Source organism: Puma concolor, chromosome C1 (assembly GCF_028749965.1).
Source record: "Puma concolor isolate L17-30 chromosome C1, mPumCon1.1.hap2, whole genome shotgun sequence".
Classification (NCBI taxonomy): Eukaryota; Metazoa; Chordata; class Mammalia; order Carnivora; family Felidae; genus Puma; species Puma concolor.
In genome coordinates, this window is record NC_141674.1 from 171051532 (window position 1) to 171076166 (window position 24635).

General features: G+C 38.0%; 2 protein-coding genes across 12 annotated transcripts in view; one reads left to right on the top strand and one right to left on the bottom strand.

Annotated features, from left to right (window-relative positions):
* The window catches only part of PPP1R1C (protein phosphatase 1 regulatory inhibitor subunit 1C), a 124564-nt gene extending 112956 nt beyond the window's left edge, over positions 1–11608 (top strand). For 2 of the 3 annotated variants that reach the window (XM_025935289.2, XM_086719091.1), the window contains exon 5: positions 4609–5090. In XM_025935289.2, the coding sequence (XP_025791074.1) occupies positions 4609–4697 (89 nt within the window). In that variant the 3' untranslated portion in view covers positions 4698–5090. Of the gene's footprint in view, positions 1–4608; positions 5091–10231 lie in introns of those variants that run through there. The other variant, XM_086719090.1, reaches the window with a different exon arrangement.
* An 8291-nt stretch (positions 11609–19899) lies between these two features.
* PDE1A (phosphodiesterase 1A) overlaps positions 19900–24635 on the bottom strand; it is a 349550-nt gene continuing 344814 nt past the window's right edge. For 8 of the 9 annotated variants that reach the window (XM_086719095.1, XM_086719094.1, XM_025912766.2 and 5 more), the window contains one exon: positions 19900–22481. The gene's annotated coding sequence lies outside the window, so the exon portion shown is untranslated. The remainder of the gene's footprint in view (positions 22482–24635) is intronic. The other variant, XM_086719093.1, reaches the window with a different exon arrangement.

Genomic DNA, 24635 nt, shown 5'->3' on the forward strand with positions numbered 1-24635 from the left:
ATTTTAGTTCTTTTTCCAGTCTTTTAGGAATTCAAAGGCAGCCTCTTTTGTCCTCTCTTAATTTTCTGTGTGCCAGGCACTCCAGTTTCAGATACAATTGTTCTAGAAAAGTGATTTCATAAGACTACTTTTAATCTCAGTTAATGGAACTCTTGAAACAGAGAGCTCACAATTAGGCAGCATATTCCAGAAAAGGTCTGACAACCCACGGGTGGGAAGTAGTTCATTAAACTACTGATTGCTGTTAGGAATGCTGTGCTAACACCACCAAGAGCCTGGTCCCTAAACAGGTGATTCTACTGGGTCATGTTGGAATTGTGGTCACCTTAAACCCCTAACTATAATCAATTGAAGCTGCCCTCATTCTGTATTTTTTAGAAGCAACATAATTTTATTTATTATTTTTGTTTTTGTTTTTTTTTATTTTTTCTTCAATATATGTTTTTTAATTTAAGTTTATTTGTTTATTTTGAGAGAGACAGAGATAGCACAAATGGGGGAGGGACAAAGAGAGAGAGAAAGGGAGAGAGAGAATTCCAAGCAGGCTCCACCCTGCCTGCATAGAGCCCAATGTGGGTTTCGAACCCATGAAGTTATGAGTCATGACCTGAGCTGAAACCAAGAGTTGGACACTTAACCGACTGAGCCACCCAGGTGCCCCTCTTTGTTTTTTTTAGTTTATCTTATTTTTATTTTGAGAGAGAGAGAGAGAGAACAGGCAAGTGGGGGAGGGGGATAGAGAGAGAGAATCCCAAGCAGGCTCCGTGGTGTCAGCACAGAGCCCAGTGTGGGGCTCGAACTCATGAACTGTGAGATCATGACCTGAGCCAAAGTCAGAGGCTTAACTGACTGAGCCACACAGGTGCCCCAGAAGCAACCCCCAGAAGCAATGTAATCTTTCTAAAGATGAAACTCCCTGTTGACCTGAATCTTCCTCCCATCAGCCTCTTCTTCCCAGCTCTTAGAAAGCTTCTGGAGTATTAGTTTTGTCTTTCATTATGCCATCTTTTCCTCTAAGTGTTATGTCGTCTACAGATGTAAATAATTAGCCTGCCTTCCATCACTCCAAATTAACTGGTAAACATATTGACCTGTGGCTTCCCAAATAGAAGCTTCCCTCTGTGGATTCATTATTCATAGTCCCTCACTCAGTCGCTTTACAATTTCATCCGACTCACATTTACTCACCTGATCTATAGACTGGAGAAGACCAGAGGGATTATATCCTCTTTGGGGCAACATTTATTTCCTTTCCTTTCCTTCTGTTACTCGCCCTCTGTTTTCTTCATTCCTTCATGCGTTCATACTGCATATTTTGGTCTTACATGGAGAAAAGAACCTCAGTTGTGTTTTGGGGGGTCGCTTTGCCTTCTGCCTGTGCTCAGGGCTGGCTGAGTCTGTGTGTGCTCCGGGAGACTCTGCCGCGCCATGCCGAGTCTGCTGGTGCCGACAAGGTGTTTAAATACGTGCTTATTAGCATTTGGCAGAGGAGGAGGCTCTGAGGACTTCTTAGCAAGTCCTCAGCCCAAGTTATTTTCTTCCACCTCTACAATGACCTTAATATTAAACGAAGGTTTAAAGAAAATGTAAGCACAAAGTATATGTGTGTTTGGGAATAGGAGGAGAGAGTGGGGAGAAAGAAATTATTAGATAGTCCTCATGGACCTCACACTTTAATCTTAGTGTTATTGCATGGATAAGCAAACAATTGTTGCTGATAGGAGAAAAGATTCAAAGCACAAGTTAACCAACTATCTGTTATCCAAGGGAAAGATGACATGAATGTAAATTGCTTTGAGATCCAAAGAATGTGTCAGTTCTGTGGAGATGTTCGTATGTTATCAACTCCTGCCTCACCAAATCTTTCACCCAGAAATAGTTAATGTCACACCTGAAAAAAGGCTAAGAAAGGCATCTTCCAAGGTTTGCCCAAGTGAGTGATTTTACTTTTAAAAAAGCTTCCCATTATAACTTTGTGACCATTATTATAAAATAAATGTGGATCAGGATAAGCAAGTAGGTCTATACTCAAGTAAGGGAAGTGATTGACTAATGGTTTAGTAAGTTGGACTTTTTTGGTTACCATATTTTTTTAATGTTTGAGCCCCTCGTATAAACAAATCAATGTTTCCATTAAGCTATTAACCCTAATTTAAAGAAAGTAGTCTTGAACACAACTTTATTGCTCTGTAGTTACCTTATGGATGAAAGGGATGAGCTCTGGAGGTAATAGAACCTTTCAAACTCAGAGAGGTACAGACATTTCAGCTCAGGGGACTAAGAGGTGGCTGAAAGATTACTGTTCTTTAATATTTCAGAGGAAATCCCAATATTGTCTGAGCCAGGTTAATAGGTACTGTAAATCTACAATAAATCTTAGAGAATGATAGGAAAATCTAGGTCAGCAACCAAAAAGCTAAAGGTGAAAATGAATTAGGGTCTCCTGACAATGAAACCTTATGCCTCATTCACTTATTCATCTATTCAGTAAATCAGTATATACTGCAGGAATATGATGTGTCATAACTTATCTTAAAACTACACTATCCTTGGGGCACCTGGGTGGCTCAGTCGGTTGAGCATCTGACTCTTGATTTGGCTCAGGTCGTGACCTCATGGTTCATTAGTTCAAGCCCTGCACTGGGCTCTGCACTGACACTAGGGTCCAGCCTGCTTGGGATTCTCTCTCTACCCGCCCTCTCTCTGCCCCTCCCCCACTCATGCTTGCTTGCTCGCTCTTTTAATCAAAATAAATGAATAAACAGTAAAAAAATATATATATACTACACTATCCTTACAACCTTGAACAAATCACATACTTTCTTCAAGTCTAAATTTTACCATCCAGGTATCATCATGGAGTTGTGAGGTTTAGTGACTCAGGTATATAAGACTCTAGCAGAGTAACTGATTGGATGCTGATTGAATGAATGAACTCTCTTCCCTTCTCCTTAACATTTAGACCTCTTCATCCCACCCTGTAATTTGTAATAATATGAAATAAGTTCCATTTGTTAATAATAAGTGTCTCTCTTTCTTCAGTTTTGGGTCAACAGGAATTGTGAGTGATCTGTGTTTACAGATGAAATTAAAGTATTTAAATATTATTACAACTGATCAAATATTTTTGCAAGAAAATCCACCAAGCCCAAGGATGTCATTCTTTGCCAAACAGCACACTGGGGCTTGCTGACTACAGTGCATGCAAATCTACACTTTTTTTTTTAGTTTCTTTGTTTCATAGGAAACAAGAGCAAGGACTTCCTTTCACTTACCAATTCTAACTGGAATATTTTTCAGTAATACTTAGAAAAATCTCATAAACCAATTTTCTAAAATATGCAAGATGTATAAAATTTTTCATTTTAAGTATCAATGCATGAAGTGTCAGCTGTTATGTGTTAACAGAACAGATCCAAGTGAAATGAAAGGTAATTTTGTAGATTGACTATGGTTGTGGTAATTGCCTTCTGGTTAATACTCAAAATTTGGATTAATTTGAAATTATGAAAGAAAAACATGCGAAGACATATGCCAAGTTGTTTATTAATTAACTATATCAGTCATTTATTCCATCAGTATTAACGAGCACCAACTATTTGCCAGGCATCGTGCCTGGGACCCCAAACTGAAACTACATAATTCTGACATCAAGAAGTTTGCTCTAATGAGAAAGATATGTAAACAAATCACTTCTATAAGGTAATTGATACAAGAGAAAATGATCCAAGAGCAGTAGTGAAATATAAGGAAGATCTAGCCAAGTCCGCTTGGAAAATAAGAGGAGCCTTCACAGAAGAGGCAGGCTGAGGCGGAGGCATGAGTGGGAGATTATCAGGTGGGTGAGTGGGAAGAAGCTATTTGGCAGTGAGAACAGAGCGAGAAGAGCTGGGAGGCTTGAGGGAGCCTGGAGTGATCAGGGAATGTGGAAGAGATTAGTGTTGCTAACTCCTAACTCCTAAATTACTGTGAAAGGGGAAGCAAGAAGGGCTGGGAAGGAATGAGTCCACATAGGTAGGGAGAGGCTGGATCATATAAGCCTGTGTACCTCGAGAGGGGTGACAGTGTTCTGCCTCTCTGTGGGCTGTGGGGGAAGTTACTGAAGAATTTTGTGTACAGATGTTTTGTAATAAAAGGAGTATATTCTGATTCCTAAAGGAGACTAACAATATCGTGATTCTTTTGTTGTTTACAAGGTACAGAAACGGCACACACATCCCTTTTGTTCCTAGGGGTTTCTTCAATGGTTCTCATTGTACTAGATTTCAGGGATGCCAAAAGAAATATTTGAACTAAATGATATATGAAAATTACAATAAGTCTGTGAGTGGATTTTTAGTTAACAGGTTTTTAATAGGCTGTGATGCAATTCTTCATGGAGAAGATATAATTACAAAGGGAGCCTGTCTCGAATGGAAATTTGGCTGGGTGTGTTTTTATTTCTCAGTGAATTAAAAGGTTTACATAGGGTTACATTATTGAAATTCTTGGAGAAAACACATATACACCAGAAAATACTTTCCACTCATTTTCTTCATCTCTTGCAGCAAAGCAGTGAACCTGTTAGAAATAAATTTCACTTAAATAGAGAATTTTTTATAATTTCAGGAGTTAAGCATCTGAAGGGCCAGAATGAATCAGCATTCCCTGAAGAAGAAGAAGGTGTAAACGAAAGAGAGGAGCAGTGGGACCATTAATTACGGGTCTGCAGCAAGAAGGCTTCTTGGGAATAACTGAACTGTTAACTTTTCTGAATATCGTATGGAAGGCCACTCCTTGACTTCCAGAAGCATTCTCCACCTCTTCTCTCCACACTCATACAGTAGTAATACACCTCCTGGGAAGCTGTCCCTGATTGAACTTTAGAACTAAATACAGATTGTTCGATATTACATCCAATTAAAGAATAAACATTTATTTTATGGTGATTTTTCCTTTTAATGACATTTGCATACATGTGAGTGTTCTAACTTTAATACTGCCCAGCTTAATCCCTGATGTCCTACTGAAGCGGTTTGCCTTCTAAGGTCAAATGTAAATAGCTTCACTTTAAAGAGTAAAAAATAAACGCTAAATACATTTAGACATGACTGTGTGTCTGGGTTTAACTTACAGAAGAATGTTTAACAAAACTTTTAAGATCTACATTTATCATATTTCTGTACACAGAGGGGTCCACAGTGTTTATTTCAAAATGAAGAAATGCCAGATTTCTTGATTCAAAAGATCTCAATATATGAGTCTTTAGATGCTAAACATCCTTTTTCCTCCAGCATGTTAATGGACAAAGGACAGCAGAATTTTCCTCATTTTTTGAGCTGTGAGAGATATATTTCCCATCATTTCCACTAGCTATTAAGAAAAAAAAATGCTAAATCTAAAATAAAATATGCCCAAATCTCCCCTGCCACTTTTTGTTACTTGAAATATGAGCTATTTCCTGTTGCATTTTAGGAAATCATTAGTCTTTTATAAATCTTCAAATGAAGAAATCATCAAATGAGAAATTCCATTATCATCAAATAAGAAATTCCATTAATTCAAACATATAGTCATTCATTAATTCAGTAACTACTTTCTATGAGTTTATCTCTAGCAAACCACTTTGCTGGAGGTTATAAAAATAAAGGAAAGATAATTTCTCATTCTCAGAACTGGCAGAGACAATAAAGCATCAGTATAAGGTAAGGGTTTCCCGGACGGTATATGTTTATTGAACAGGGCTTTTGGTTATTCAAAGTTCTGGCCTCCAGAACAGTATTAATTATTTACGGCATTTCAAGGTAAAGTATCTATGCCACCAAATTTAGTGAGGACGGTGGCATGCCACTTTGGTTCCCACACTGATGATATTGATGAGGTTCAAATGTTTCATGGATGAAAAAAATGACAAGATTTCTCAGATGTCAGTAAAGAGGAAATTAAGATGGGAAGAAAAAAAATCAAATGTAAAATCCCTGGTGGGATCTTATATCAAGATTCAAAGAAGTAGAAGTATTGTTTTTAATTTTGAATGTGAGTTTAATAATATAGAGATTAAGAGAAATATGTAGATCTATAAGACAATGCAGTAGATAATAACAATAATTTTTCTCAGTATCTTTCCTCAAGACCATAGATGTCAAAACTCACTGATAAGTAGTATGAATGAGTACTCTGGTTCCAAGTGTCTGTCCTTCTTCCTTCCTCCTTTTCTTCTTTCCTGCCTTCCTCCCTTTCTCTCTTCCTCCCCACCCTCCACCTCCCACCCCCCCCACCCCCCCCACCCCCCCCCCCCCCGGCCTTTTTGGTTTGTTTGTTTCAGTTTTTGTAGTTGTTATTAAGCCAGTTTCAATCAAAACTTTTCAGAGTTTGTAGACCACCTGCTGTGACTATTTGTTGGATTTCCTAAATTTTCTACTTAAAACATGATTAAGGCACAGATTTGTTTTAAATGACTTTGAATTATTTGTGTTTGGAAAACATTCTGATACCCCTTGAGATTATTTGAGACACCCCAAGGTGCTTAAAAAATAAAATCTGCCCTCCCCTTTCCTTGAACACACTTTCATATTTTTTTTTTTTTTTCAAAAGGATCCAGGCAAACAAAAGAAACCAAAGCTTTTGCTGATTTTGTAACATCATTTGGGTAAATAAGTAGCATGGCTTCTGGATTCTTCTGTTCTCTATTAAAAACACAAAAACACAAAAATTAAAAGCATAAGTTTTCCTTAGGAAATGTTGGTTTCTTCCATTCTGTTCTCTACTCTCAAAACAGAGATTATAATTAAATAAATTTTCCTTGGGAAATAATGTTGGCTTTCTCAGAAATTTGAAGGAAACCAGCTGAGATAATGGCAATGGCTTTTCAGTTTCCTTTTCACACAATTACAGTTTACAACAGTTTTTTTTCAAGAAGATGGCTTGGCTTCAGTTTGGCCGAGAGGGCAAAGAAACTTTCTGAGCAAAACAAAACCAAAACAAAACAAAACAAAACAAAACAAAAACTTTATCTTTCCCAGACCACATTTATAATATAACATAATGGTTAGTAGATGGGCTTTTTGAGTCACTCTGGCTTGAGTTCAAATTCAACTTCTATCATATTTTAGACTCAGTTACTCCATTTGCAAAATGGTTACCATCATACCTACCCCTATGGGTTATTGTGGAAATCAAATGAGATAAGGTGTATTAAAATGCATAGTCCACCTTGGAGAGCATTTAATCATTGGTGCCTATTATTATTACCAGGGTGGGAAAGGACCTGATACTGTCTCTCCAAGCCTTACCCAGCACATGACCCTCTTCAACATCACAGACCAGTGATTGATCCCCTCACTTCTTGAACAGCTCCAGCTGAATCCCAAACCCACCCAAAGAGCTCTGTTCTTCTCTGTGTGAAACTCTTTCTCTTGTACTTCACCTCCTTGATCACAGCCTTTCAACACTCTGATGTCATCTCCTAAGTGGCCTGGTCTCTGTGATGAAACACCACCAGTTCCTCCCTACCTTTCTCATCATCCCGGCCCCTTGCTGTTGGATCCTCTTTAATTGTGTATACTGAATAAGAAAGGTTATGTCAGATGGATATGTGGCTTTTAAAAAATCTCCCTAAACATGAGAAACTGAAGCATAGAGTGTGGCAGGGTGGAGCAGAATTCTAGACCAGAGTTCTTTCTAGTAGACAATAATAGTGTATGCCCTTTTTCTTCCTAGAGCTGTCCAGGGTAAAGGTCTTTTTAAAAAACAAAATGCTCAGACTGTTCTGTTCTTAGAAAGTTCTCAACATTCATTTTAAATTTTAATTCAATTATGACAATGTTTTCTACATTGTAGAAACGTTTTAGGTTGGTAAGGGATGAGTTATTTTTATCTTTATATTTATAAATACTGTCATAATACATAATAGAAAAGATACATAATCGGCACTCCAAGCCTATGATTTTGTAGCTATTGTTGCTTAAGATGAGGCAAGCTTAATGTGTAAGTATATTTTAGATCAATTTAAAGAAAAATATTAACTGTAGTAGAGTTGGTACCTCAATATCACAAAAGTGATATATGATTGATGTTTGGAAACACTGGTTTTGGGTATTGTTACAGCAAATAACTTAAGTATTGCAGAGTTCATTTAGTTGCAATATGGATTAATGAATTTATAAATAAACTACTTCTATTGCATTCATTTAAAATGTCTCTTTCTTCACCCACATCTAAAAGCAGTGTACAAAATGAATAATAGAAAATTATGCCTAATTACATTAATGTGTTTATGCTCATATGTAATTTTCAATATTTGCTTTCTCTGAATATGGAGGACGGAAGAAGTGCCCTTACTTTTCTAAGTCCCTGATCCTAAATATCAGTCTTCGAAGCTCCAGCAGGTGTACTCATTTTTAAAAATGTCTATGTTGCTGCAATGTGAAATCTGTTTAAAGAGATAAAATTATTAGATTTCAAACATCATAACATTCTGGAAAACTAAATATCAGAGGAAGAAGAGTTTCAGGACAATGATAGAGGGCATCTTTGGTTTTAAATGACATTGTAAGTAGTTAAGGTACTAAAGTTTGCAAGCGTCCCACATAATTCACACAGCAATGGGAGTAAAGTTTCTAGCTTGCAATGTTGTGTGAATTAAATGAAATAATCTACATGAATGCATAGGTGCTTGATTGCATTTTGTAAAGAGGCTACCATCTGACCGTAGCACTTCCCTCGACATTTATACTGCAAGCCCTCTTCATTCTGTGAGCACATGTTGGTGCAGCCAATTTCCTCATTGCATTTCATACTCAATTTATGCATATAAAGAGATTTGGTGTGGAAGAGAGACGACCGTAAGTATAGAGAGAGAAGTAGGCAAAGGAAGGAACTCAAAGAAGCCTGGAAACTCAAGGGAGAAAAACTAGAGAAAGTCAGTTAAAATGGTATTGGATTCATCTTCATTTTTTGTTTCTTGCTCTAAAATACGGCTTAGCATTTTCCCCTTTTCTCTTACTTTTAGTAACAGTGAGGCTAATTTGAAGGAATGAGCACAGTGAACCCCAGAATAGAATCCTAGAAGTAGCAGAATATTAAAGTATGTTTGGCAAATGATTCTTTGTTATTACTCAGAACAAGCATTTGGCAGCAAATAACAGAAAACCCAGGAAACAATAGCATAGAGGCTTTTGTATGTCATGCAATAAAATGTCCAGGGCCGGAATTGTGGCTCAAGACCCCAGTGGGTATCCAGACACTTTTCATTTTCCTTAATATGCTCAATGTTGTAAATTCACGGTCCCAAGAGAGCTACTGCTACAGGCATCCAGTCTGTTCTGAGCAAAAAGAAGACTGGGAAGATAAAGAGAAAGAATCTAGCAGAGAAGCAGAGCTATCCCAGAGCCCCCCAGCTAATGTCTTATGGATCAGAGCTGTGTCACGAGACCACTCCTTGATGCAAAGGAGTTGGAGAAAGTAAATATTTTAAACCAGGAACCTTGCCACCTTCCAACTCAATCAAAGTCCTCTTTGTAAGTTATAAAGTGACCATGGATATCAGTTGAGCAACCAGCGCTATTTCCCAAACAGAATTCGGGGAAATTATTCTTCCCCGGAGTATCTAAAGAAAGTACAAACTATTCAATATATGTCAAGCAGTTGAAAACATTAATACTCACTAGATATCTTTGTTACTTAAAATGCATAAATTAGGTTAATGTCTATGATAGACCTGTAGCTAGATATATGAGTTCAGATATCCTTAATTATTCTATAGTATTTTTCATAGGATAATTTGGTACCATTTATAAAAGTATACTCTAGAAACAAGAGACCAATGTCCTAGTCTATCAGTCAATAAATATGAATGCCTATGACAGGCTAGACATGGTTTAAGTGCTGAGGATACAGCTATTAATAAGATAGCTAAGGTCCTTAAATTCATGGATGTATACTCTAGTGTTTGAAGACTGTCAGTGAGTCTTCAAATAAATTAATAAACAAGTTATTAATAATAATAAATAAATAAATTAGATCATTTCAGATAGTGATAAGTTCCTGGAAGGAAATAGAATCAGCGATGTGATACAGGGTGGCATCTCCTCTTTTATCGTAGCTGCGTGACATTGGGGAAGCCCTTTTATCGCTCTGGGAGCCAGTTTTCTGAACAGCAAAATGTAGAGAATGATCTGAGGAGGGGATCAGATGATCCTCTGAGGCTCCTTCCAACTCTAAGATCTGTTTCTCCTCTCTGATTCTCTTTCAGGAACTATCGACAAGCAGCAAAGGAGAAAAGAAGAGACAGGAATAGACAGAAAGCAGCCGCATTAAAAGCAAACGGGACCAGAAGAGAAAAAGGGTATCTTTGTATGCTTAGCTTATATGATAGTCAATAGAACAAAAGTGTTTTAGTTAGAAATCTACACACGTGTATGTATGAATGTAACAGCATTAGCATTGTGACCATTTATGTTTATCTTTTAAAACTTCTCCTTAGAAAATGATCTAAAAAATGGTGATCGTTTTTTTGTTTGTTTGTTCTTGTGGTGGTTTTGTGTGTTTTTTGTTGTTGTTAAGATTTTAAAGTCCTTCCAAGAAAAATTTCCTCCCACAAATCACTAATTGGATAATTTATTCTCTCATAGCACACATGCTTTGTTGCTATTAAGTGATACATACCAGATTTTTCCCTTTACAAAGATTGATGTGATGTGGTATGAAAGCCTCTGGAACATCTCCACAGTGTTCTGGAGGACTTTGTTATTTTCTTTTTCTCCACCAGGTGCAAAATGGGTTGATAATAACCAGCAGCTGACTTGTGAGGCTGTGCTCCTGCGAGCTTGGAAAAACACCAACACAAAACAAACACCACCACTACCACCATCACCCTCCTGGATTGCTTTCTGAAGCGCTTTAGATATTTTATACACAAATATTTACGTTTTCAGAAACTGTTCCTTCGTTTTATATATTTTTTTAAAATGTATATATGCTATGCTCTTTGCCAAGTTCTTCCTTTTTGTTGTAATTTATTTCTCTACTACTAAAAGGGAGATCTTGAATTTGGGTAAATTTTAAGCAATTTATTTTTAGTTTTTCTAATTCTGGAATCTGAGCCTTCTTTTACAATAGGGAGAGGCTTTGACATATATTTCCTTTGTTTCTTTTCAAGTTCCATCATATGTATTTATTCTTTTCTTTCTTTTTCAAATCCATTGGTCTTGATGGAATTTAGTTCCACAAATATGTCTTGATAAGCTGCTACATACCAACCAGGTATTCACGCATCTGAGTTATAAAAATGCAAAGGCTTTTATTGTTGCTGCCGCCCTGCCACTTAATATTGGTTCAGTTTTTTACAACTAATAAAGTGGCCTCACCTTTGTTTCTCAGTTTACAATGACATTAAATATGTATGACAAGTAGGATTCATTTTATAGATCAGGAAACTGGAGTCTGAAGAAAATAAATGGCCCTAAATGAACTAATAATCCAACAAAACGCTTCTACTAGCTGATGATCTTTTTGAGAAGTTGTGACAGTTTTTCAGATGGAAAAGCCCATCTTCCTTAGAAATCAGAGGCTTTTACAGTTTAAAAAAAATTTTTTTAATGTTTATTTATTATTAAGAGACAGAGAGAGAAAGAGCATGAGCAGGGGAGGGGCAGCGAGAGAGGGAGTCACAGAATCTGAAATAGGCTCCAGGCTCTGAGCTGTCAGCACAGAGCCTGATGCAGCCTGATGCACATAAACCACGAGATCATGACCTGAGCTGAAGTAGGACGCTTAACCAACTGAGCCACCCAGGCACCCTGGCTTTTACGGTTTTTTATAGTGTCTTGTAGATTGCTTTGGAACTAAACTTTCTACATGTCAGACCTAAAGCATAAGGGGAAAAGTTTGTCAATGATGCTGGAATGGAAAGAAACACCTCAGTTCTACCTTAATTCTTTGATATTGTCCTCAAACTAAAATGACCTTTAACCAATAAAAGACGCACATTTGAAATTCTTTTTAAACTATGTGACTCACTTAAAAATATTTTTTATGTTTAAATCTGTACTTGAAAAAAGCAATCTTTAATATCTGAAAAGTAGGAGAGAACTGCTGAGTTTATGACAGTGTTGGGTATAAACTTTTTTTAAAGAACAAGGCATCAATCTTTTTCTGTTGTTTCTTTTCTTTGATTTCTAATAAATTGAAAAGTCATTTCACAAATTACTATTTTTGTCATGACCTTTCCCTTTCTCTGTGCCCACTGTCCCCAGGATTTAAAGATTTCTAATTTTTCCTTACCATTCCCAAATTTGTTCTGCCCCCAAAGTAAAAATAATATAAACAAGCATAATTACCATAGAACTTAAATGCATAATTGTGGAATAAACTATAGATATTATGGCATTAAAAAAACCATATCCTACTTAATGAGGAACCAAAGAGAACCTTCTAACTGCTGTATTTGCTCCTCAGGCTAACTGAGGAATCAATTTTATTGGTATTTCAAAATACCTTTTTTTGCTCAAGAGTAGTGATGGGGTTCAGGTCCCACTGCTGTAAAGTATGGCACCTTGGCATATTGAGTATTGTAAGCTGAAGGAGCTTGAGAAAAATGGCAGACGCAGGAAGGTCACCTTCCCTTTGTCCTTCTCCCTGAAACAGTCTATAAAACCCTCATGTGAGAGGTGCCTTATACCCAGAAGAAAGGAGCGCCCTTGTCTCTGAAGTCAAAGGGATTCAAAGAAGAATGTGAACAAGCCTTGCTAAGTTGCCCCCAGTTTACTACCCTTACTACACTCTCCTTAACTTACCATATTCTTCTGGCACACCATTCTTCCTCAGTCCTAGCACAACAATATTCAGGTCTGTTTCATTGGCTCTTCATTTCCTTATGAAGGCTCCCATGTCATGTAAAACTTGTATTAAATAATCTGTATGCGTTTTTCCTATTACTCTTTGTTGGTTTAACTTTCAGACCTAGCCAGAAACCTTGTTCTACCCACAGGAGCAAAGATATAACATGGTTTTATATGAATCAAGGCCACAGAACAATAAGAACCTAAAAAAAAAAACCAAAAAAACTCATAGATGGTTGGCCATCTCTTTAATAATTACAGGAGAATCTCTTTCTTCTTTATTTTTTAAAGAGACTGGCATTTGTCAAGGCATTGCAATAGATGGGCAAGTTTTCCCATTACATTTCCCCCGAAGCATAAATTCCGTGGATGTGTTTCTCTAATCATATTAATTACATTACCAGATGTTCTCATCTTTCCTCTGTTGCCTTAACGGGACACAGATTTCCTATTTTGAAATTGTCACTTATTTGTTATATTTGCGAGTGTTTGAAGTCTTTATTCGCTTTTGAGAACACTTAGTAGTCTAAAAATTAAAACTTGATCTGAAGACCAGTGATGCCTAAGATGGGAATTATACTATTAATTATACTTACTAACTATACTGTACTAGTACAATTATCCTGGACTCTCATAGGATAGCCAAGCTTGAGCTACCTATTTTCATGGTCAGTATAAACAGACTTTTCATGGGAAGCAGTTCAGTGGAACAAATATTAATTGGAACCAATTGATATCTAAAGGAGATTTTGAAGAACAATAATTCTTACAGTATGGGCAGAGAAGCTTTAAAAATTAGACATTGTCACCATAAGCTCCCAAAAGCTATTTTGGGGAAAATGTAATTGCCAAAATCAATAAATTTTTACTTAAGTCATAAATAAATCTGCATGCTTGTTTTCCTATTAATTTATTAATTTTTACAAACCTGTTCCTTTCATTGTGTAATGTGGAGTTAAAATATTTTCCATTGAGAAATATATATACGAATGTGTGTGAAGAATTTACACATGAGTGTATACATGTACATATGCACATGTATATATAAAAAATATAGGGACGCCTGGGTGGCGCAGTCGGTTAAGCGTCTGACTTCAGCCAGGTCACGATCTCACGGTCCGTGAGTTCGAGCCCCGCGTCAGGCTCTGGGCTGATGGCTCAGAGCCTGGAGCCTGTTTCCGATTCTGTGTCTCCCTCTCTCTCTGCTCCTACCCCATTCATGCTCTGTCTCTCTCTGTCCCAAAAAATAAATAAACGTTGAAAAAAATATATATATGCAAATGCATATATATATATATATATATATATATATATATATAATTGCACTGATATAAAAAAGGAAACTTTTTTATTATAAATTTTTATTTTTAATTTGGAGACAGAGAAAGAGAGAGAGAAGGACAGAGAGAGAGAGAGGGAGAGAGAGAATCCCAAGCATGCTCTGTGTTGTTAGTGCAGAGCCCAATGTGGGGCTCAAACCCACAGACCATGAGATCATGACCTGAACCAAAATCAAGAGTCAAACGTTCAGTGACTGAGCCACCCAGGCAACCCGAAAGGGAACTGTTTGAAAGAGAAAATAAGTGTAACCCATTTGCTATTAAAGAACAGAGAATTAAAACCCTATTAAAGAAATACTTCCCTAAATTCTCACTTCCATATTATCTTTTGTTAAGGAAAGGCTAAGTGAGAATGGAGGGAGATGTCCAGAATAAACTAGATGAGAGGAAGAAAGCGAGGACATCCTGACAGAAGGCGAAGAGCTGGCGGTAGCCAGGCGGGTGGTGGGAAGAGAAAGGCAGCCAGGGGCTGAGCTAGAGGCAAGGCCAGCTCCTTCTTCCTCAGGGTCCCTGGCCACACAACTTGCTTTTAGTAGGTTCCTGCCAGGCTGCCAAGTCATCTCCATCTGAATGTGTCTTTGGCACCAGGGCTGTTTCTAGCAGCCCTTTTCTCTGTGGTGGGTTTAAAGATTATGGTTTCAATGTTGACCCACTTGGCTTCTAGATTGCATCTGATTTACCACATTTAGTGGACGTGTCTGTTTATGGGCAATTTCCTCATTATGAAAGGTCCTCTCCTTTTTTTGTTTCCTCCAAAGAAAGACCTTTTTGTTTTGCTAATGAAGGTTCTCTGAGATCTGTGGAGAGTGCAGGGGTGTGTGTACCCGTAAGTTCTTTTTTAAGAAACTGCTATTGTTGCTCCTAAGTGCACCTGGATGTCTAATAATGTGTTTTATTTAACAAGCCATTTAGGAAGTCTAAAGGTTATTGTTATTTTAATCTTTATGCTGATATTTTTCTTAATATTTGCATTAAAAAATTTCCCCTAGAATTAAACGTCTACATGACCTATATCAACATACACATCAATATAAGCATCTGTCCATAGATGTATACACTAATATTTCAATCTATATCTCCATCTTTCTCTATCTATAGCACAGATATTTTGCCTTGCCTGTCCTCCATAAAGGACATTAAACATAATGCATCCTCTACTATAGAATGGCCAGCCTACTCTTTACATGGAGAAATGTCCCCATCATGTGGACTCTTAGGATATTGCTACTGAAGTTAAAACCATGCTGTTTTCTTGCAACTATAATCATGAATTATTATTTTTTTTTTAAAAGGAGGACGATTCCTTTAAAGGAGAACCTTGGTAGATTCTTATGTTTATAGCTCATACTATTTCAGTATAGGAAAAATTTGTGTCAATATTCCCAGCATCTTACATGGGCCATTTCATTTCATCATTCCCATGATGGTATAAGATAGGTACTGTTACATCTCCATTTCATAGATAAGAAAATTGAGGCTTGTCTAAGATCACAGAGACCATGGCAAAGTCTGAAATTGAATTGAGGGTCAAATTCAGTCCTTGGATGAGATATTTCTTGCCTCAGATCCTTCACATAAAATCCAACAAGAAGTAATGGTAAATGGATTAATATAAAAATAATAACATTAATTTATGTTAATTGAGGGCCAACAGGATGTCAGGTACCGTCCAGATCCTTTAAATATTATTCTTTATTATCTTGCCATTTGACTTTGCCAAAGTCTTCATGGTGAGAGGTTAGGAAATGTTAAGGTCAACAGCTACCAGCCGCCAAAGGCATACTGTGAATTGAGGTCATTCCTGCTTCAAACTTGCATGGTTGCCACTGTTAATCATCAAGGCTATTTGAAATCACCTAGGAAATGTGAGCTTTGGTAAGATTTTGTAAGATTAGCAAATCTGGTAAGATTAGCTACAATTAATATACCTCTGCACCAGCAGACCCATCTCCCCAAGGGTAATAGGAGACAGATGGGGAGATCCTAATGTTTCTGTCATATAATTCAGGTTTGCTTTTAGTAGCTATTAAGTATTAATTAGGAATTAATGCACTCCCCTTGTGCCTGCTCTGAGAAAAAACACAAATGGCTTTTTAGAATTATGTCGATCTAAAGTGCTTGACGAGTGCATCTCATTTTGATTGAATTAACTAGAGATGTTATCTGAAAAGGATTAATTCGATCACATATCAAACACGTAAGACGAACAAATACAAACTTTTCCTTCCTGCCTTCGTTCATTATATTTACTTATTCTGCAAATAGTTACCGGACACCTACCACGTGTTAGGTTCAGGGCATCCTGACTTTAAAATCTGACAGCTGTATGACTAGAGGAGCTCCGGGATTCAGGCAGGGAGGGGTGGAAGTTCCGAGTTCACCTGGAGGAGGGTCTAAGGCTCCTGACCAGGGAAATGAGAAAAGGCTCTCTGGGAGAGCTGGCAAATGTGCAGACCCGTGGAGGAAGCGAGCACGGCGACGGGGAAAGATGGCGAAGATCCTTGCAGAGGAGGCACCCCATGCAAAGGCAGACCAGAAATCCAGGAACAGAGCGAATGGTGAAGTGAACCAGACAGCCCGGGGTTCGACTGCGTGGGGCTCTGGGGCTCTGAGTGTTAGGGTAAGGAGTTTAAGGTTTACCTGTAAACCAGTGTTTCTCAGAGTGAGCTCTCCGTCCTGCAGCACTGGCATTACCTGGGGCCCCCAGGTCACACCTACCGACTCCGCATCCCTGGGGCGTGGCCTTGGCAACCAGTAGTTCAGTAGCCCCACGGGGTGACGCTGCCACAGCGGGTGGAGAACCGGTGCAGTGCAAGTCCTCCCAGACTCCCGTGTGTGCCGTGGTGAAGGGGCAACGCTGATCTCCCCAGACCTCCGCGGGGTCAGGCAAAACCCACCCCCACCCCCCCCCACCCCCTCACCCCCCCCCCCCCCCCCGGGGAAGCTGCAGTCCCTGGGAGTGACTGTTGCCGGCACAAGCATCCCCATTATTCTAGGATCCTGAGCAACTTGGATCTCGGGGGGGGGGGGGGGGGGGGGGGGGGGGGGAAGCCCTGTGGAAAGTCGGGACAGGCCTGTGGGCCAAAAAGGCTTGGTGGCCTGTTTTTGCCTGATGCCCCACCCCGCAAGCTGAGAATCACTTTTACATTTTTAAAGGGTTACAAAAGAAGGGAAGGAAGAGGAGGAAGAAGAAAAAATGTTGAGGAAAGAAGAGAAGGAGGAGAAACACTGTAATGGAATGTGGCCTCCAAAGCTGAAGTATTCCCTGTCTCATCCTCTGCAGAAAAAGTTTGCTGACGACTGGTGTAGACGAGGAGAAACTGTTTTTGCAGAGAAGAAGCAATAGGTCCAATGAACTAAGGAACAGAAAAGAAAGAAAAGAACTGAAGGCAGAGAAGCCAAATATGGAGCACAAGGAAGACCGTCAAGGTGTAAACAACGCAATGCTCTTTGAAGAGAAAGACGTGGGGCTACAGCGCTTAGACAAGTAGATTGTTTTACGGCAGTTAGCCCAAGCACCATGCTGTAGTGAGTTCTCAACAACGGAGGAACTCCCAGTCTGTCCAGTTCAGCCGTCTCTCAGGGGTTGGTTTGGTGTCATTTTTGAGAGTAGTGACACGATGAAAGCATGAACTCTGGAGCCTGTTGTCTAGAGTGGAGAAAAACCACCTCATGTTTGAACGCTCTGTGGGCATTTAGATTCATCTTCCTAAAATTTAGTTATTGTCTCAAACAATGACATGTACAGGAATCACCCAGGTATCTTCTTAAATGCCAATTCCAGTTTAGTAGGTCTGGATGGGGCCAGAGAGCGTTTACTTCTAAGAAGTTCCCAGGTGGGCGGTGGGGGCCACACTTTAAGTAGCAAAGGTCTGCACTGAACACCAGTAGGTTATTTGAAGAACACGCTTTTCAGGCCACATATTAAGCATGCAAAATAATTCTGTCCATAGAAATCAAAGGCACCTTCTCTGCTATAATATATGATTCAACTGTTCTCCAAAGCACACCACTCTCGATGTTGGTCACTTGGAATTCTGCTCACTCCAAGTGGTAGGTTTTAAAGACAAGTACCTGGATATAGAATGAAAGGGAGAATGGAATAAAGGGGAGAAAAGACAGGCAATGGATATGGTGGGTGAAGTGAACAGAGGCAGTCTAGCTTCATGGTTTGGGGACTCACACTCCCTTCGACTTCAAATCTGGACTCTTTCCCTGATCAGCTGTGTGATCTCACACAAATTATTTCACCCTCTGCCATGACTCCTTACCCACAGCTGGGGATAACAATTTCTTAAAGAGTATTTATGGGAGTAAAAGAGACAATGTCAGAAAATAATGTAATGCCACAGTGAGACTATAATAAACACTAAATAATTGTAATGTTTAATTATCAGAGATAAAAAATATATATCAGCTTCAGATTCAAAGGAAGTTCTCCAAACATTACAAGAGTTAAGCAAATAGCCTAGAAATTTATTAATGTTACTAAAGGATAAATGGCTCCTAAAGGAGCTTTAAATATACAATGTTGGTCTATATATATAGGACTTGTATCTTAAATATTTGGGATTCTCTCAGAAGTAATAACATGTATATAACGTGGGACATTATTAGCTGTTTCTTTTTGACTCTAAACTACATATTGTCTTTATTGCTCAAGGCTTGTACTAAATGGTAGATAAGCTTTGTAATATTTAGAAAAGCAATTAGAGGACCAGAGGCTTCACACAGCTTCCAAAGAAGATATGTATTTTATATCCACATTGTATTTCAGAACTAAAATATGGCCTTTAAGAGCTTTTTGCTATGACATGGAAATTTATCAGGGAATCACATTTAAAATAAAAGTTCAGTCAAATGTCATATATCTGATGACTAGATACGTTTTTATGTTTTAATTGAGTGATTTGGCACTGTGGAGCCAGAGTCTCAGAGGTGACACGGATTATACCAATTACTCTTAATTCATTTAGTTGACACTCTCTAGGTCTGCACCTTAATTCGATGTTCTTTGCTTTTTTATTACTCTCAACTGTTACCTTATCCACATGGTTCTTCTTCACACAGCTTTCCTTTCCACTGTGCTTCTGCTCCGCCCCACAGAGATGTAGTAGAAAGAAAAAGGGGTTGTTGGTGACAGAGAGACCTAGAAGCAAATCCAATCTGGAGTCCACCACTTGGGACCTGCATGGCCTAAATGAGGCTGTTTCTCTGAAAGTTGATTTCCCTACTCAGGTCAATACACACTTTGCTGGATTATTGAGAATTAGAGATAATATGTGTTAAGTGTTTACACAGAGGCTGCTCATAGAAAATAGGCAACGAACATGAGCTTTGCTATTATTTGTTAAGTATCAACTCATGTGCAAGCTGTTCTAAGTCTTCTTAGAAGCCCTGAAGATGGATGCAATTTTTACCCTCCTTAATATCCACAGGTGCATTTTACTTGCACCTGGTTACTTTTCTATGTGGCATTTTGGTTATTTATGTGTATGAATTATCTCTGCTATAAGATATGAAGTTTATAGAGAAAAGATTCAGGTTTCCAGATTCCTATATGCAACACGCATCTAGCCAGGAGCTTGCAAATAATAAATGTTCAATGAATTCTTCTATTAAAGAAAGAGCAAAAATCATTTTCTGACAGAACTCATACCAAAACTCACATCTATCCGGTATTCCTGATTTCTCCAACTTTTCAATGCCCCACCAAATTGAATTATATCAGACACCAAATGTTTCACAATATTTTCCCTCAAGTATGATTTATTTAACAATCATATGTAATAGGAAATACAGAGAACTACAGTAGAATAAAAACACAAGAATTGTTGCTTGTCAAGTTAAAAATTAAAACAGCTACTGGTTAAATAAAAAGGCGCATGAAATTGTTGAATATATGTTGTGGAGCTGAGGATAAAAATGCAAAGCAGGACATCCAAGATGCAGCGGCCTGACTCATCGACCCTCTCACTCATCCCTGGTGTTTGCAGGGGGATGGGCACTAGTAACCTCCATGCCCACTCCCTCTAGTCAGCACTAGTTAGTAGCCCTCTTGGAAGAAAAGAAAGAACAAGGGAAGCGAACAGGGGAGGGGAAGGAGGGAATGGAGAAAGGAGGGGAGATTAGAAAAGGAAAAAGCGTATCAACAGCGTGACAATTCTTCTGAAGTGGAGCATGTTTTCTCCACTCCCTCTGGAAATTCAGTCACAGTGCTTTATAAGTTAAATAACCTGGGAAATTAGGTGAAAGCCCATATACAGACACTGATGAATTCATTATATTTCTCAATTTTTGTTTTCGTAACAAAGCCTATAGATCTTAAAGTATCAATAGGAACAAAATAGACAAGTTTCCTATGACAATTGAGAAGCGATGTTTCAATTTACTTCTCCCTGGAGAGATTCTCTAGCTTTCCCGAAAGACAACTGGCTCAAATAAGAACAAAAGTAATTACACTTCCCAGATAGTCAGATTCTATTTAAATGCAGAATATTTTCTAGCTGGTAAATAGCTACTTTTAAAAAGACTTTGAAAGCAGTAGTTATAATGTCTTCATAAATAGAAATAAAAAGTCCATTTTTTAAAAGACAAAAAGTCACCATGATGTACATATCTATAAATTTCCCCCAACATATCATCATAGATCAATTTGTACTGCTTACATTTAAAATATCAATTGCATTATAATGTCTATGATACAATTCAGTTATTTAGCTCAGTTCTACACAAGATTCAGGTGAAACAAAAATTAAGGACCTTATTCACAGAACATTTAAAAGCATTTTATGCACAGTCTATGCATAAATATATCTTAAATTAGAATGATGCATACCTAATATGCATATAGAATATGGCTTACACATTAAAGGAGATCTAAGTTGTGGGTTATAAAATCCCACCACTCAGACTTAAAAGCTTCTGATTCTATCAATTTCTAAAATATTGCTTAGCATCATGGAACCCAGGAAAAAAGCAGGTGCAACAGAAAACTCGTTGGATGGATGGACCCTCCTTCACTTTATTCTTTAATTGATGGCTACTCTTGTTTTTTTCCATTCAGTTTCTACCTTTCACAAAGACAGATTCATCGCAGGATCATCGACGTGTTCGCACAGTGAAAAGTTACAACACCTAATTGTGCTTGACTTTTCTTGTCAGCTAATAACAAATAAAAGTAGTTCTTCAGTTTGGAGCAAAGGAAGGGCTCTGCACATGCTCAGGCAAAACATGACAAGGAAGCAGAGTCTCCAAGAATTGCAGTTCGTTTCTGTGTAGGAAAATTATAAAGTCACACCCAATACTATTATCTTATTATCTGTACAGAAAAGTGTGGGCTTCCATCTTCATAGATATTTTTGAGTACAGACACACACACACACACACACACACACACACACACTTCTTGTCACTTATCCCTTGGCCTGTAATATATTTTGTCGTGTCCTAATGGGATCAACACCCCAGAAGGCAAATTCCATTCTGAGCACTAACGTCTGTCTCCAAAAATGGCTGGAGGTTCTTGTTATCCCAGAGCGTAGGTAATGTGTGACTTGCATTGTGATGACGCCCGTGTGGGTGACGTATCAGTGCTCTGAAACCACAGAGATGGAGGCAAGTTGGTCCACTGCTTCCAGGGACAGGTTTCACTGCAGTTTCCCAGCTTGACAGTTACAATGAAGTGGTCATTAGGTCGTGGGACCAGGGTAAAGCTCCAGTGTCATCATGGGACTTCAACCACAGCTTCTGAACAGCTCCACCCCTCATGCTGTTCCCATGTATTTAAAAGAGGGCCAATCTAGCCTGTTTTTCAGAGCTACAAAAAAATTTTTGCCCATAATTTTGTTTTACTTTCCTTTTACTTAAAACCTTGAAATATTTGTAATTACACAACTCTGCATAAAACAATACATGAAAGTTAATTTTAAAAATGCCTCATCTTTTGCACACGTATCACATAGTCACCTATACTATTACCGGTTCAAAGTGATGACAATTTTAAACTATCCAACTTTTGTCTTATAAATTTCCTTAACTTGATTGAAAAAGCTGGATGAAAACAACCAACACATTTCCTCCAAGACTGTCTTTTGGAGGAAAGACAATGGCAGAAGCACTGACCAAGAAAAATGGCAACTTTGAATGTGTTTGTTTGGCCAGAGTTACTAGCTCAGAATTTATGTTCTTCTTATTAGTTCCTTATATAGGAGTCCATTAAAATGGCCTGATCCACGTGTGTGTTGAAAAGGAGAACATCGCTTTGTGGAAAGTTGAGGATTTAGGATGTTTTTGTCCCGTTCTCATTATCCTGAAATAAAATCTAAATGAAAATGAAGATCATGTTTTAGTCATATACATGCATCAATTACTGTGTGGTAATATCACATTGGGCTTCATATACCTTGTCAGAAATAAAGGATTTATCAGTATATAATAGATATTTGTTTTATACCCATTGGAATTCCTGTTATTTTGTGTGTGTGTGTGTGTGTGTGTGTGTGTGTGTATGTTTTATTTCTTTAATTCCAGCAAAAATTTGGATTCCTTGGGTCAGAAGTCACAAACTCAAGTAGCTAAAAACAAGCCTGGAAGGCAGTATAAATGAGGTAAGTGGGCCTGTGTGAATGTGAAACCAGTAGAGTCACAAGGACTGTGGTGAACTAATGAGCGTAAGTCCTGCTTAAAGATATTCAAAAAGATATTTCAAATCAGTGTGGAAGTCAAACAAAGCAAATGCAAAACTAAATCTAGACCACAACACATTAGGTTTTGACCTCTTCTTGGACAGTACACGCAACATTAAAGGGCAGTTCCCTCTTGGTAGGAAGAGGGAACACTTCCCTCCCAATGAGTACCAAATCTGATATTGGTTTGCTTTGGAAGTGCCAGAAACCTCTGATATATCCTTCAAAGAAGACGATATAATAAATTATATGTCCGCACCTTTTAAAATCTTTTGAAATAATAAAGCAGCAATGCATTGTACATCCAATTCCAATCTCATTCACTTGAATTAACAAAATCATTTTCAAAAAGTAAGCAAAACAAAATAGTTTCGTGGATAGAAATTTCTTAGAAATAGTAGTGAAGTTATACAACAGTGTTACAAGTAGATTTCAAAGGTTGATTTCTTGCTCTAAGTGTAGTGTTGCACATTGATTTATGGGGTTTCATCATGGTGCACATTGAATTAGACGTGTTTCCTGGAAAAATATCTCATACTGGGGACCACACACTGAGAATGCAGCAGGCAATGGCTCTCAGAGATATAGCCAGGCTTCCATAAGATCTAAATTTTCCATGATGGCTGCCAGTGAAAGAGTAGCTATAGGTCACAAAGAAGGTGTGGTTAATATGCAAACTAGGAGCCTGTAGGCAAAATCTGACCTTCACACATATTTATTTTGGTCTACAAAGTGTTTCAAAAAGTTTTTGAGTCAACATTAAAAATGGAAAGATTTTTTCCTAATTTGTGCATGGTGAAAATATGTTGGATGCAAAGACTGGCTAGCTGCAGCCTTTAGTCAGGTGTGCTGTGCCCTTTCTAGAAGTTTCCAAGGCTGACCACTGCTCTCACCTTCCAGACAGCGGGCCTGAGTCATAGTTACCAGTTGTCACCACTCCTGTTGGTTTTTTACTTCCCTTATATTAGAGACCTGCCTATTTCTTGAAGGCATATAAATTTCACCTATTGAAGGCCATGATTTCTGGAAGATTGTGCTCCAAAGGCAGAGTTTTCTCCAATTCCTCCAAGAGGAAAACTACAGGATTTAGTTAGTGCTGATGGAAAAAAAAAATGTCTAACAGCTTGCCTGAGTTTAAATACCACTGTTTAGTTTGAGTGGGTCTAAAATCTTTCCAGCTTTGGAGTCTTTTTAGTTGAAAAACAAAAAAAGAGCCTTCAGTAACTGCCAGTTGAATCCCATTGAAGTCTTTTACTGATGAGATGCCAGAATTTTATAGATAATTTTTTTTTTGCCTGAGACATCTTCATAGCTTAAATAGTCAGCTTTACAAATGTACTGGTGACCTGTGTTTCCTACACACAATTTTTGGAAAATGTTCATAAATATTCCAGTTCCATATCATAAATACATAAGAAATGCTGATTTTTAACTTTTTTCTTTTGAAGCTACTTAGTGTGCACTGGTCATCGAGTAGGAATGAAGACTCTTGCTTAATTTTGTTTAACTCAGTTTTCTAATGGAATTTATTTGACAGAAACCTTTTTGTACTTAAAACATCTATAAATCCTCCACTGAATTTAGTTTTTCCTAAAACATACTTTGAGGGTATGTTGTATGTCATCAGAACTTAAGGACTCTTCTGAAACAGCTGTGAGCTCTAAAGTAATAAATTTATAGTTTGGATGGAGGGATGAAAAGAAATTGCTGTAGCTAATATGAGACAATATGTTAAAATTGTTAAATGTAGACATACATGGGTTTTAGTTGCTGAACACCTACTTTGTGGG